General features: G+C 29.7%; 1 protein-coding gene across 1 annotated transcript in view; it reads left to right on the top strand.

Annotated features, from left to right (window-relative positions):
• LOC111614555 (TFIIH basal transcription factor complex helicase XPD subunit-like) overlaps window positions 1-14,484 on the top strand; it is a 47,643-nt gene that overhangs the window by 11,392 nt on the left and 21,767 nt on the right. Inside the window, exons 3-8 of the mRNA XM_023355926.1 lie at window positions 2,293-2,411; window positions 6,877-7,016; window positions 7,087-7,188; window positions 10,382-10,445; window positions 13,934-14,055; window positions 14,123-14,215. Of these exons, the coding sequence (XP_023211694.1) occupies window positions 2,293-2,411; window positions 6,877-7,016; window positions 7,087-7,188; window positions 10,382-10,445; window positions 13,934-14,055; window positions 14,123-14,215 (640 nt within the window). The remainder of the gene's footprint in view (window positions 1-2,292; window positions 2,412-6,876; window positions 7,017-7,086; window positions 7,189-10,381; window positions 10,446-13,933; window positions 14,056-14,122; window positions 14,216-14,484) is intronic.

Raw genomic sequence — 14,484 nt, 5'->3', positions numbered from 1 at the left:
AACAGAGAATAAACTGCCCAAATACCCTTAAACAAAGGAAAAGTACGTACTTTATGAAGGCATAGCCTTTACTACATGAAAATGAGCCTTTACTACATGAAAATGAAAATTAATGAATACACTGTGTACAGTAATTTACCTGATAAGACAGACTTCAGAAAAATACTTTATGAGAGCTTTTATACTTTTATAAAGCTGTCTATAATGAAAATTAATTAACTAAGGATTTTTTTGCCCTGCCAGGATGTGGCCGAGTTATCCGGAGTGCCGGGTTATCGAGAGCCGAGTTTTCGAGGTTCTACTGTAATTCTTATGAATCAAAGATCCTAATTGTCACCTCTATTTACTAGGAACCCTTTTCCTCAATTCTCAAGACTTTCTCTAATCTTCGATCCACAAATCGAATAACTTCAAAATTGCCTTGGAACTATTTGATCCTATCGGACAGTTCTCTCTCGTTTGCTGCTACGAAGCTCACCATGCTCGTTGCTAACAGAAGCTCACCTCATTAACCTACCTGAGAGGGACGTAGAACTATGGAGCCATCGTAATGCAGAATGATCCGTTACGACGGTAAATTCTGTTTCATCTAGGTAAACTTTGAACTTCTTTATAGCCCATACAACGGCTAGACATTCAAGCTCCGTGGCTGTATAGTTTCTTTCGGCCGGTTTAATGTATGGCTAGCGTATACAATGACTTTCTCCTGGCAAAGCACTGCTCCCAGTCCTAAGGTGAGCTTCTGTAGCAACGAGCATGGTGAGCTTCGTAGCAGCAAACGAGAGAGAGGTGTCCGATAGGATCAAATAGTTCCAAGGCAATTTTGAAGTTATTCGATTTGTGGATCGAAGTTTAGAGAAAGTCTTGAGAATTGAGGAAAAGGGTTCCTAGTAAATAGAGGTGACAATTAGGATCTTTGATTCATAAGAATTATTGTATATAAGTTAAGTCTTTGAAATTTTGTCAAATTCCAAAGGGGAACAGAATTAAGTTAGAAAATAGATTGATTTGAGTTTTGTCGGGTTGATTCTTATTGATTTTCATTGAATAAATTGTTATTTGATTTTTACTAAATTTTTTATATAGTTATTATTAGAATATTTATTAAATATTTGATTTATTATTGACAAACTTTGTCATTATTTAATTTGGTGCACGCTTAAAGTCCAGGCCTGGCACACTAACGCGAATCCGCATAAAGTACCCGTTAGGGAACGGCTATTTCCGGTACACAATCGTGTGGATAATCATTGTAGAAAGTCGGAAAAATAATATAGTACTTTATAATAGCTGTTACCCTATTGTACATATTATACTTCTTATGAAATGACCATCTGCCTATAAAATAAAATTATTTATGATTTAATTGATAATATTTTTAGATCATTAACTTTATTTAAAAGTTGTTATAATTTTTAAAACAATTAAAAAAAAAAGTTAGCCAAGGCTAGGATCAAACCTAGATTGCCCACGTTGCAAGCAAGTTCGCTACAGAATCAGCCATTTCGCTGCACTGCCATAGTGTAAAATCGACCAGTATATGAACTGCGATTAAAACTTTAGAGCCCTTTTTCTCGAAATCTTCTGGCTAGTGTGCTTTACAATTCTTCTGGGTGGACACCCTTGAAGTATACTGTTAACCTGCGAAGTCTCATCCCAAACTGAATTTTTGAGACCATAAGGTCCCCTTGTTGGAGCATTGTAAATTTTGTGAATCAATATATATATATAAGTACTGTACATGTCTGAAAAATAAATATTCTATGCAAATTAATCATTATTAATGTTGATTTTGTACAATAATATGTTCATTAACATTTTTGTATGTTTTTTTTAGACCTAAGACAGTATAGTTAGGCATATCTTCTTCAGATTCATTAAAGAGCATGTGTAAACAAATTAGAAGCATTCAACAGCAAGTGCTAGTGCAAAATACACAGCAATGTCTGTAACATTCAGAATTGCATATAACTTATCAAATTTTATGAAAATACAAAAATGTCTGGGTAATCAGCACCACTCTGGTCTCATAGGTGTTGGATTAATTAAACTCTACTCAGTAATATTTTGAATAGATTATTTATAAATTTTAATATTAATAGATTAATACATTTTTATTAATATTTTTAAAATATTATATATTTTCAATAGATATTTTAAACTGTAGAAAATGGTAGTAACAGTAATTATTAATTTCAAAAGAATATTCATGTTTTTAGAGTGATTATCTTGTATAAACATAACTTTTTATAAAATTAAATTTAAACATATACATTCAAATTTTTTGTTTAGATTTTGTTCAGAAAGACTTCGTTCACTTATTAAAACACTAGAAATAACAGAAATTGCAGATTTTACTTCACTGGGATTAATTTGTAACTTTGCAACTTTAGTCAGCACTTATATTAAAGGTAAAAGTAAAATTAATATTTATTTAGTATATAAGATTAATTTCTTCAATATTTTTTATTGTAAAATTTGTGAAATTATCAGAGAAAGAATGTAAAATGTTATGTTTTTTATGCTCTATTGATATAAAATTCCTATAAGAAATGCCCTGTAAAGAAATGCAATAACTACAGAAGGTAAAATAAGATATAAAAATATGACAAATTTTTTTTGTGAGATTCAGTCAGAAAATTGTAAAATTATTTTAATAATAATTAAAATAATTAAGATTGATTTTTTTTCTTTGAATTAATAAATTAACAGACTAAGGTATATTTTTTTAGTATTTATATTGATATCATTAAAAAAATTTCAATATTTTTTCTTTTTATTTATAAGTTTTTCAATACTATTTAATTTAAAAGTATTTTTTCATCTGATTAATAACAAAAAAGAGAAACATACAAAGAAAAGAATTAATGGAATACATTTTTTCTTTAATTTTATTTTTCTCAAATTGTTCACAAATTGGTGTCATTTTCAATAATAATATGATTATAATGCATATTTCTACTTACATTACATTAATATTATGCTTCTGCTTGGAAAAACTAACATAAACAATATACAGTATAACCTCCAAATAGCAGATACCATTGGACCGAGAAGTTTGTCCACTATTCGGAGGTTCGTGCCAGCGGTCATATTGTATTTTAACTTGGTCATTATAAAGTGAAGAATACGATGGATTATGAAAACATCAAAAATTTGTGTTAGGAATGTGAAAATAACAAAAACTATCTATATGTGGCATATATAATTAAAATATATATACAGTATTATTTATCTTTTCTACTGTAAAAATCACATTTTAATTGAATTCTAAATAGCAAACAGATTGTATAGGATACTTTAATTAAATGGAACATAAAAATTACGACAAAATGTAAACATTGATTAATTATTAATTTGTGAAAAATGAAAGTGTTATTATGAACAGAAAGGTAAACAAAGGTCTGTTTAGGCGATGAGAGTTTGAATGTCGTGTTATGAAGGCGATTTGCTAGCCACTTCAAGGGTAAGAAATGTATTCAGTATTCTGATATTTATAACATCATTTATGACCTAAACCAGTGTTCTTGGATCCATGGACCAGCACTGGTTTGCAGAAATTTCCTGCCGGTCTGGAAAAATTTCATACTGGCAGGAAATTTTGTAATAACAAAATATTAAGATTTTAAACTTGTAATTAATATAAACAGTTATATATCAGTAAAGTAAAGTAAAAATAAATAAATATCAGAGGTAAAGTACAGCAATTAGTCAAAAAATGACCCTCAGATTTTTACATTTTTGGACTCAGAAGGCCTTGAAATGCCAAGAAATGCAAAAAAATTTAGGGGGTGTTTTTTGTATGTATAGATGTTAGTTTGTGTGGGCATGATTTTGTTCACCCTCTTTTAAGCTTAATAACGCCTGTGTTTTTTGTCAAAATTTTCTGAAATTTTGCAGGGAGGTTTGTGTATTAGGGGAATTGATGCTATTAAATTTTGATGATTAAAAGTTGAAGCAGTGGGAAAATGAAGGAGGTCGTGCATATTTCCAGTAGGGTTGGACTTAATGGCACTTTTACTTGTTATTAGCATTTATAATTTATTACAAAACTTGTCCCTACCCTCAAAATTAAGCCTTTTGCTATCTTATAATAGTTAAAAATATAAAATATTTTTTAAAAAAATAATCATAACAGATGTGTGAGAATACAGGCGAGGGGACAGAGCCCTCTAATTGTCGAGTTGGTAAAACTCGTCCACTTTGTCTTTGGGATGGCTTTTTTTTTCGAGTGGTGAGGGGGTTGGGAAAGTCGACAGGTGTCCGTGTTTTGGAGTGACAGGAGACAGGTTTTTAACAGACAACAACAAGAATTTACATAACTAAACCTATGATACATACAACTAAGCCTAAGTTAGATGTGGTTAAATGAGGTTACATATAGGCTACACTCCTATGGAGTGGATTGACAAAAGTTTTTAATCACCTTGCATGCTGACCTAATGACCTAGCTCTGTCGCTACTTCCGCTTACAATAATCTATAGATACCTCAATATTCGTTGGTCAAATTAGATGACGTTCATTCAATTGGAAAGAGAGGAATTAGAGGAGGACTGGCGATCGTATGGCACGTCTTCTTATTGTTGACTTGCATGGGCAGGGACAGTCCATTTGTGGAGGTCCACTGAACTTGTCACCTATTCGTTGATTACTCCGGGCACTAATTAATCTATTCACCTTCCTTTGGACTTCGTATGGGACAACTGCCCGGAACTTCAGTGTCTCCACCTTTTATGCTTTGTTACTGGGAAAATGATCGTGTGATTGACTATTGACATGTCGATGGTTCATTCCCAGGTGCGGGCATAGGTTTCTTCTGATGACGTGTAATAGCAGCTGTCCCTCTTTCGCAATCGAATGTTTTCCTTTTGCCATCTTGTTGTCAAAATTCCTCTCCGTTTGTTTAGAGAGAATGTCATCTGATCCCTTCTAGAGCGATGTTTTTTTTTATAACAATTGGGTTAAGAAATTAAATTACAAAGTCGTAATTTTGTGCGAAATTCACTCATTTTTCTACTCAGGCCCATAGATAGGCCCCCGGGCTCACAGATGGCACACCAAATATTACCGAAAAAGTTAAGAAACTTGTTGCTGGATTTTTATTATTGAAATTGTTTAAATAAAGTTTATTATAAATCAAAATTTTAATAACATTATTAGATTAAATTATTAACAGTGTGGCCATGCGTACAAGTCAAGAGTGAGTGATCGACATGAGAAGGCAAGCAACACCATTGCAATACACAGTAACCAGTCTGGCCAATACACAGTTGTGTGTGTCACCTGTGTATAAGCAGTTTTAAGTCTAAGAAAATTTATCTTTAGTCTACTGCTGGTCTGTGAAATATTATTCCTATTTTTGCTGATCTGCAGGTGTGAAAAGGTTGAGGAATGCTGATCTAAGTGACTAATAAAAATTGATATAGTGATTTGTCTACTTTGTAGTTATCGAGTAGGTGTAATTTTTTGAACAATAAATGATTTATTAAAAATTACTTTGGCCACTGCAAAGCTGTTAAGATCATAAATGATGTCATGAATGCAAGAAAACCAAATATCTTTCTACACTTTAAAGTGGTAGGCAAATCAGCTTCATAACACGATCTTAAACTTTCATCAAATAAACACAGTTTAAGACAACACTTTCTTTTTGTTACTACAGTAGAGCGTTGTTTATCCGAATCAATTGGGGACTGGGGTTGTTCGGATAACTTATTTTTTGGATGACCGATTATGTACGAAAAAATACATTAACCTATCCCATGTTGAAATTTTTCTCCATTGCATGTCACTTCCCATTGAATTTTTGTTGTTGTTAAGCCTAACGTAAACTTTTTAAAATAATAATTGTGACTGTTGTATCGTTAAAAATTATTTCTTTATTTTGTACAAACAAAATAAATATATTGAAAAATATAAAAACAAAAAAAATTATACTTTAGAAGTTAATTTATTATCAAAAACATTTGATTCAGCACAACACACGTCCCGACACACAGTCCTCAGAAAAACACCACACAAAAGTGCCAGTGCTGCCAGCTAAAACACACTCACCAACAAAAAAAATATTGGAGTAGCCAAAGATTGCAGTGCCACAGCACTAGCAAAAACTTAAATTTGCTGACTGGAATGCTTTCGGCTAACCGACATTTTGGATAAACGACGCTCTACTGTACTGTACTGTACTGTACTGTTCTTGTCAAATGCATGAATAACTTTGGAAAATTTTATGGTTTCTTGGTACCATAAGCTTAATTCCAACAATAAGACAAAAGTTTAATAACATTAATGTATGACGATAAATGGTGATTGACAATTTAACCAGATTAGTCTTCTTTAACAGATAATGAATATTGTTCAGCTTTTTACAACCTGGCCTCCTCCCCTATTCTTATTTTAAGCCAGTCTTTATTTGATGCCTACAGTCAAAATTCATCCTCTGAAAGTGTATTTGAACCGATTCTTAGTTTTAATTTTAAAATATTTTGTACATGATTCCAGAATATTGAAGGCAGGACTATGTGTTTTTGTAAGATAATAATGGATACCATCATCCATAATCTTAGATGTTCTATTTGAAGGGTCCGGGGATTATAAAAATGTTCGTTAAGTAGAGGTGTCTGCTATTTGGGAGTGTCTGTTAATGGCGGTTTGACTGTATTTATAAATAAAATAAAACTTTTACATTTCTTTTCTAATAGTGAATATTTATTTATATACATTAACCTTCAATAAATATAAAAATTATGAATCAAAACTTTTATTTGATGTTTATTGAAAATGAAATTTTGTCCTATTAATTCTTTAATGAAATAAAATTTTGCATTACATTTTGAAAAACTGATAAGCAAATTTACTTTATTTATACATCTAAGGTTTTACAATAATTATTGAGCCATTTGAGGACAAAGCACCAATGGTACCAAATCCAATATTATATTTTAGCTGTATGGATGCATCTATTGCAATCAAACCAGTCTTTGATAGATTTCAATCTGTGATAATTACTTCAGGTGTAAGTGGATTATGTTTTCAATTATATAAAAGTTTTTAATGCATTATTAATAATTTTTTTTAATATTTAGACATTGTCACCACTAGACATGTATCCAAAAATACTGGACTTTAGACCTGTAATTATGGCCTCTTTTACTATGACGTTAGCTCGACCTTGCATATGCCCTCTGGTAATTTATTAAGAAAATATTTTAACTTTATTAATATACAATATATATAATTTTCAAATAATTAAAGACTTAATTATCCAATGACAGACAAAACCTTTCTCACTTTATTTCTAGCCGTTTAAACACTGAGCACAAACGTTTTTGGCCTCCTTAATAGGCTTTAAACAGCTAGAAACAAAGAAAGGTTTTGTCTTAGTCATTTCAAATAGTTCTAGCTCCATATGCATAGAAGTTAATTATCCAAGTTAGAATATAATTAGTAATTAATCAAACTAGTTTCAGTTTCAAATTAGAATTCAATAATTATTAAAATTATTATAAATTTTGTATGGATAAAATGTTAATTGCTGATGAGAAGATACTCAATTTATCAATATTTTTAAAGCCAAACAATTACTGGATTACATTGGAATACCTTTTTTGCGATTATATTTAATTAATTACGAAATAATTTGTCACTAGAGGAAGGCATTAGGCACCATCTCTTACTAAATTTAGTAATTATAATTAATTTAAATATTTATTAAAGAATTGGTCTGGAGTGGGACTTGAACTTGCCAGTTACGTTACCTAAACCTGCAGTTTTATCCACTCTTCCAGGCTTGGGTAACATAACTGGCAATGCATCTGCATGGTAAGTGGGAGTTACAGGTTGAGTTCTGCTCCAGACTGATTCTTTTAGAATGTTCTAAATTATTTAATAAATATTAATTTAATTATAATTATTAAATAAGAGATGGTACCTAACACTTCCCTCTAGTGACAAATTATTTAGTAATTAATTAAATATAATCGCAAAAAAGGTAGTCTGATGTATTCTGGTAATTATTTGGCTTTACAAATTTATCGAGTTTCGTAATGTTTATAATTTGTATTTTATTGACACAAGCTGTTCTTTGTTTTTATTTTTTTTTCTTTATCAATAATAATTAAAGTTCTAATCATATTTGTTTTACTTAAGGCAGATGGTTTGCTTTTTCAGTTCCTTAAAAACTTCAATTTTATGGAAAGATCCTGAAAGAAAATTTATCATTTATTTCTTAAAGCTTTTAAAGCTCATTTCTAGAAATCATATTTTTGATTTTTATCATAATTCTTTTTACAACAAAAAAATTTCTAAATTTTTATAGAGGAAAGAATAAATTAACAAAGCTGAGTTACTCTTAAATCAGGCATGGCCAACATATGGACCGAATCCGGCCCATCTAATGAATTTATGCGGCCCGCGATTAATCTTTCAATATTAGCTACTTAAGTCTGAATATCTCGATGAAAAATTCTGATGCCTAGGAAAAACAAAAGGTCAACAACTAACTGTGCATTTAGAGTTAATGCTCCATTACAAATGTCTTCAGCACAGTGTAAAATGTTGATAATGCATGAATATGTGAAAAATGTATCGGTAATCTCTATGTACAATTTAGTCTCTACAGGGTGACACCACAATGAGATTTCACACCACCTCAAAATCTTGCTAGGGCAGCATCTGGTTCAGCCAGTGAAAAAAGTTTTCTTTCCAATTTGGCCAGGGGGCAAAAACTGTTGGCCACCCGTCTTAAATGGATAAATAAATAAATAAGGATGCATCATGTAAAACTAAAAACTAATTCTGAAACTGCAAAATACATACATACATACATACATACATACATACATACATACAATAATAATAATCTTGATTAGCATAAAGGGAATTGTCCCTGTTGCAGGGGGTATTATACAAAGAGGTATTATAAATTTTTACATTTACATAATATATAGAATATTAGTATTGAACAATTTGATAGTCACAGTAATATATTATTATACAATAATAGTCAGATGTACAATGTTGGTAATGTTTAATATACTGGCGTAAATTTAGAATATTTTTGTAATTTTATAAACATATATAATTAAATTGGCGTGGATTTTGTGAAATTTTTAAAAATGTATTTCAAATATCAAAAACCTGTTCATATAAATCAGGTTCCGGACTTTATTTTTGGAATGAGATTAATACAAAGTCAAATTTAATTTGATTGATTTCTTGTTATAATGATACACAATAAGAATAAATTACAAGTAGAATGAAATAAAAAATCAAATAGTAATTAATAATAATTCTTTTTATTGAACATCAAAATTCAAAATTGTGTGTTTTACTTTACTAAAATTTAAACATATTATTATGATATATTGTTGTATTTGTAAATATTAATGATGTGCCGGATATCCATATCCGTAGATATCCAAGGGGAAAAAAAAGATCTGTATCCATTACTTTTTAGCAGATCTTTAACGGATCTTTTATCTTAATGAATTTCATTACTTATATGAAATTTTAAAGATAGGTAGCAATAAAATACTAATAACTTCAATTCAAATCACTTTTTATTTCTTAAAATCACATATTTGCTCATTCATATTGCAAAAATTGCATCATGCAAAAATCATTTACTATCGTAAAATATTTCCATATTACACTGCTAAACTTTTTTGTCGACATTGTTTTTATTTTAATTTAACTCAACACTCCAAAGATACAAACGTAATCTATGCTATCCCGTGTCACACTAAACTATAAACAAAAACACGCACAGTGCAAGTCAAAGCACGTCGTGTTACTAATGCAAAGCGTCAACTATCGGTCCAAGGTCACAAGCACCGGCGCTGACTGAGTACGAAAGTTGGGATCTGTATCCATATCCATGGATCTAGACACTGATGATCCATATCTGTATCTGTATCCGTGGATATACATTTTTAACAATCCAGCACATAACTAGTAAATATAATAAAGATAGATTTGTCCACTGACCTCTAATAATTTATCACCCCTCCGATAAATTGACTGGCTCCTTGGGTGTCACTAGAGACCTTTGGAACCTCTGATATAAATTATAATTACATTAAAGTTTCCAAGACCTTTATTATAAATTATGATATTTAATATGATTTATATTAATTAAAATTATTTTTTACAGTAAATGTAACTTATGTTTATTTAATTTGGATAAATTTCTTGAAAATGAAATTTTGTCCTATTAATTCTTTAATGAAATAAAATTTTGCATTACATTTTGAAAAACTGATAAGCAAATTTACTTTATTTATACATCTAATATGTTAATATAAAAAATTGAAAAATTATTTTTAATATAGGATTAATAATTTATGGATTAAAATCACTTACTGTGATCTTTTTGTTTAGATTGTCAGTAAAGGAAATGATCAAGTTGCTATAACAACAAAGTTTGAAACAAGAGAAGATATAGGTCAGTAGAAGTAAGCTTATTATGTTTTACATATAATTCAGTGTTTTATACACTGCAAAATTGCTAGAATGGAAAGAAAATCTTCACATAACCTTACAACTGTATATCTCACACCTGCAAAATAGCTTTTGAAAACTTTGAACTTACCTTTGTATAGAAGATCCATCCCATATATATATATTTATTGCTTAATTATATAATGATAACAAAATTAAATTAAATTTATTGCTCATAGGTTCTTCTAGCTTGGGGGGGTACAACATTACAACTGATTAATAATCCATGTTATATAAAGTGATATGCATACATTATTTAACTTTGACATATCACTTCTCAGAGTTTCCTGTAAATCTATAGAGATGATTATTATTATTCATCTTTAGAATGCTATAATACCCCATAATTACATAAATGAGCTAGGCTGCAGGCATACACATTTGTCACCTATTTCATTTACATGCTCTCTATCAAACCTATTTTCTTCCATTTCTTGCTGACAGCAACTCTAGTTCTAATAACGATGTACTAAATATTTCATAATGAATGAATATGGTTCAGTAATGGTATCAATTATTTAAAATTCTCCAGTCCAAAAGTGACTACCAAATTAATGCCATCCTACATGACAGACTACATGTGGTAAGCTTTTTTTCAGGTAGGAGTGTGAATTAGTCCTTTAGTCCTTAACCAAACAGTCCACAAAATAAACGTAACTAAACAAAAATAAAAGTAAGAACAAAATGAACATGTCTGGTTCCCCTCACACAATAAGTTTTTTTGGTAATTTCAGAGTATATTCAAGTAGGAATGTTTAATAATGTCAACTAATTCATGGATTAACAAACAGAAAATAAAGGACATTGAACTAAATATGAGGCATGTATATAGGGTCTCTCCGATAGGATCCCGGCTGTTTTTTAACCCGGGAAATTCTTCTCATCCTTGGAAATCCTGCAAATTTTTTAAAAATTCATTTTTTTTTATTTTGTATTAAAGTTGAGGAAATTTTGCAACAATTTAAATAGAAAGTATAATTAACTCATAAACCGTCAGAATACATTTGTATTTATTAATTTTAAGCTTGCTTATTAGTTTTTTAAATTTTTGCTTATTATGGCATGTCACAGATTATCAATAATCAATATGTAGATTTGTGACAGGATTCTGTAATATCTGGAATAATTGTGCTTATGCTGTCTTATTTTTTAACCATGCCCAGTAGCTTCAATAACTGCATTTTACTAGGTTGTGCAAATTGGGCAAGGATACAAACAAGTATGAAGAAAAACTTCATAAACCTGATTATTAAAGCCAAATGAACTGTCGAATTATTGGACTGTAAGCTTGATGTTGCTATTAAAGCAGCCAAGGTAGACAAATCAAGAATACTAGACAGCATAAGCAATAGAAGTACTGTAACGCATCTCAAAACAAACTAGAAAGCTTCCAGGCTACAGTTGAAAAAACACATTAATGCATTTAAGAGAAGATGAATGTTAAGACGATTCCACCCACATCAATTGGATCGAAAAAGGAGTTCTCCTTATCAGGACTTTTCTTTAATAAAATAAGAATCAAATTGAGTGATCAGAGGGAGNCTTTAGTAAAATAAAAATCAGATTGAGTGATAAGAGTATTGACCATCTTTGCTTTTTAAAACCATATTATAAAAATTTACAATAATAATTTGTATTATGTTTTATTTAAATAACAAAAATTACCTAACTTAGAAGTTTGATCTAAGTTCATTTTTTTCTTTAAATTTTCAACTGAATTCAAAGGCATTTTTGTTGTAAGCAGTTTCCATCAAACTTAAATAAACTTTTTTTATATGTGAAAATTTCTATGTAACTCAAAAGTAATTTATTGTACATTTTTACAAAGCATTATTATTGTTATTTTGGAGGTTGCAGGATGTATTAAGTTACTTAAAAATGAAAAATTATAAAATAAATCTTAAAACTGAATATCTTAAAAATAATTAATTATATCCCAGGATCCTGGGAAACAGTTCACTTTTTACCTGGAATCCCGGAACAAGCAAAAGACCGGGAATTGAGGAACCCTACATGTATATGTGTCTATGGTGGTATTGGCAAAAATCTCAATGGCAAATGAATGTGTGAAATGCAGAGGACAAAGGATTTCACTTGTTCTTAAAGATATTGGGATAAGTTTAGACAAAGGAAATGCTGTTGGATGAGTTTATAATATTGAGTTAAAAATTGCAGACAACATGCAGTTTTACATAACCCAAACTGACTTTAACACAGATAATCCATAGCTTTATTTGCAGTAAATTACAGTAGTTAGATTATCTAATTTTTATATCTTTATTCCTGCTAAAGTAAAAACTTTAAAATAATCTATATATTAAATTAAAATGTTTGACATATAGAATGATTGTTTAGTAATGGTGTCAAGAGAAGCTAGGTGTTAACAAGAAATTATATTGTCATTTGTCTTTATAATATTGTCATGGTTGTATCAATTGACTGTAAATAAAATTATTTATGCTTTTGAAGTTTGGTAATGAAAACAATAACAAAAAGTGTTGATATTTTAAAATTTTAGCAAATTTCTCAGATAGTTAATATTTCTGAAAATTAAGAGCAAAACAATATATTTAAAAAATGTTGTTTTCCTCTAAATCTGTTTACATTTTAATAAATTAAGATGTGTTCATTTAAAAGAAATCTTCATCAGAAAAAATATGTTTTTTTTTAAATGTGATATACTTGTATTTGTAAAGTTGTTAAACTACAACATTGCCTTCACTAAGTGTTATTTACTATTTATATACAAAATTTTTAAATGTTTCATAAAATTATGAATAAATTTATTATTCATAAACTACACAACAGATACTATAATTTTTAACATTGAAATAAATTTAAAGGTTCCAAATTTTTTTCAGGAATAGTATATGTACATAATTGCTGTAATTTGTTGCTATGCTGTAAAGCAGTGTTTCTCAACCTCTAACGAATCGTCGCCCTTCAACGTAGTATCGCCCCCCCTTCAATAAAACTGTTACATAGTATCGCCCTCTTCACTTCAAAACTCCGATGCTGAGGGCCAAGGCTAACGCCAAATTTGTACTGCATTGAATAGACTAGTGACTAGTATAATGTTATTTGTTTAATTATTGTACGATATAACGAATAAAATATCTAATTATTGTTAATATAATGTTTTACTATATTGCCCAGAAAATTGTTTTTTGCCCCCAAAATATAAATTGTTACTAATTGCCCCCTCAACATGGAAAAATGCCCACATGGGACGATATCGTCTCCGTTCAGAAACACTGCTATAAGGTAATAGTAGTAAATATGGTACTAAGTACATGTGAAAAGTCACTTTGTTTTGGAATATGCAAGAACATTGTCCATTGTGACTGTACAGAAAATGTTTCATGGACTTGTGTGTAACTCTGTAGTTTACAGTTAAAACTTGGATTTAAAATCTCAATGAATTCTTTCCAGCTGTTATCCGAAATTATGGAAATCTTTTACTTGAAATGACTGCAATTGTACCAGATGGGATTGTTTGTTTTTTTACAAGTTATTTATATATGGAAAATGTTATTGCATCTTGGTATGAACAGGTAAGTGATTATTATTTAATAAACTATGCTTAATAAGCTACAAATTTATGAACTATTATTGTTTTAGGGCATTATTGATAATATTCAGAAACGCAAATTATTATTTGTTGAAACCCAAGATTCTGCAGAAACAAGTCTTGCTTTATTAAATTATGTAAAAGTAAGTTATCTTTATTATTTTTATTTATAAAACTGGCTGCAAGATCCCGCTTCGCTGGGTTTTTATTTGTATGTAATATAGTTTTTTATATATATATAAAAGACTATTTTTCTAAGTAATCTAGAATCTAGCTGCAAGGATCCGCTTCGCTGGGCAAAAAGTAACGATAGTGAAGATTAAGATAATTACATTATAGCTAATCTTACCCGTTTTCACAGAATGCAAGAATTAGGTCCCCCGTTTCCAGACTAATTAGAGAATTTTTACGT

Source organism: Centruroides sculpturatus, unplaced genomic scaffold (genome assembly GCF_000671375.1).
Source record: "Centruroides sculpturatus isolate CEXI.00-Female unplaced genomic scaffold, Cexi_2.0 scaffold1958, whole genome shotgun sequence".
Taxonomy (NCBI): Eukaryota; Metazoa; Arthropoda; class Arachnida; order Scorpiones; family Buthidae; genus Centruroides; species Centruroides sculpturatus.
Note: the sequence above shows the minus strand (reverse complement) of the source record. Positions and strands in the feature narration are given on the sequence as shown.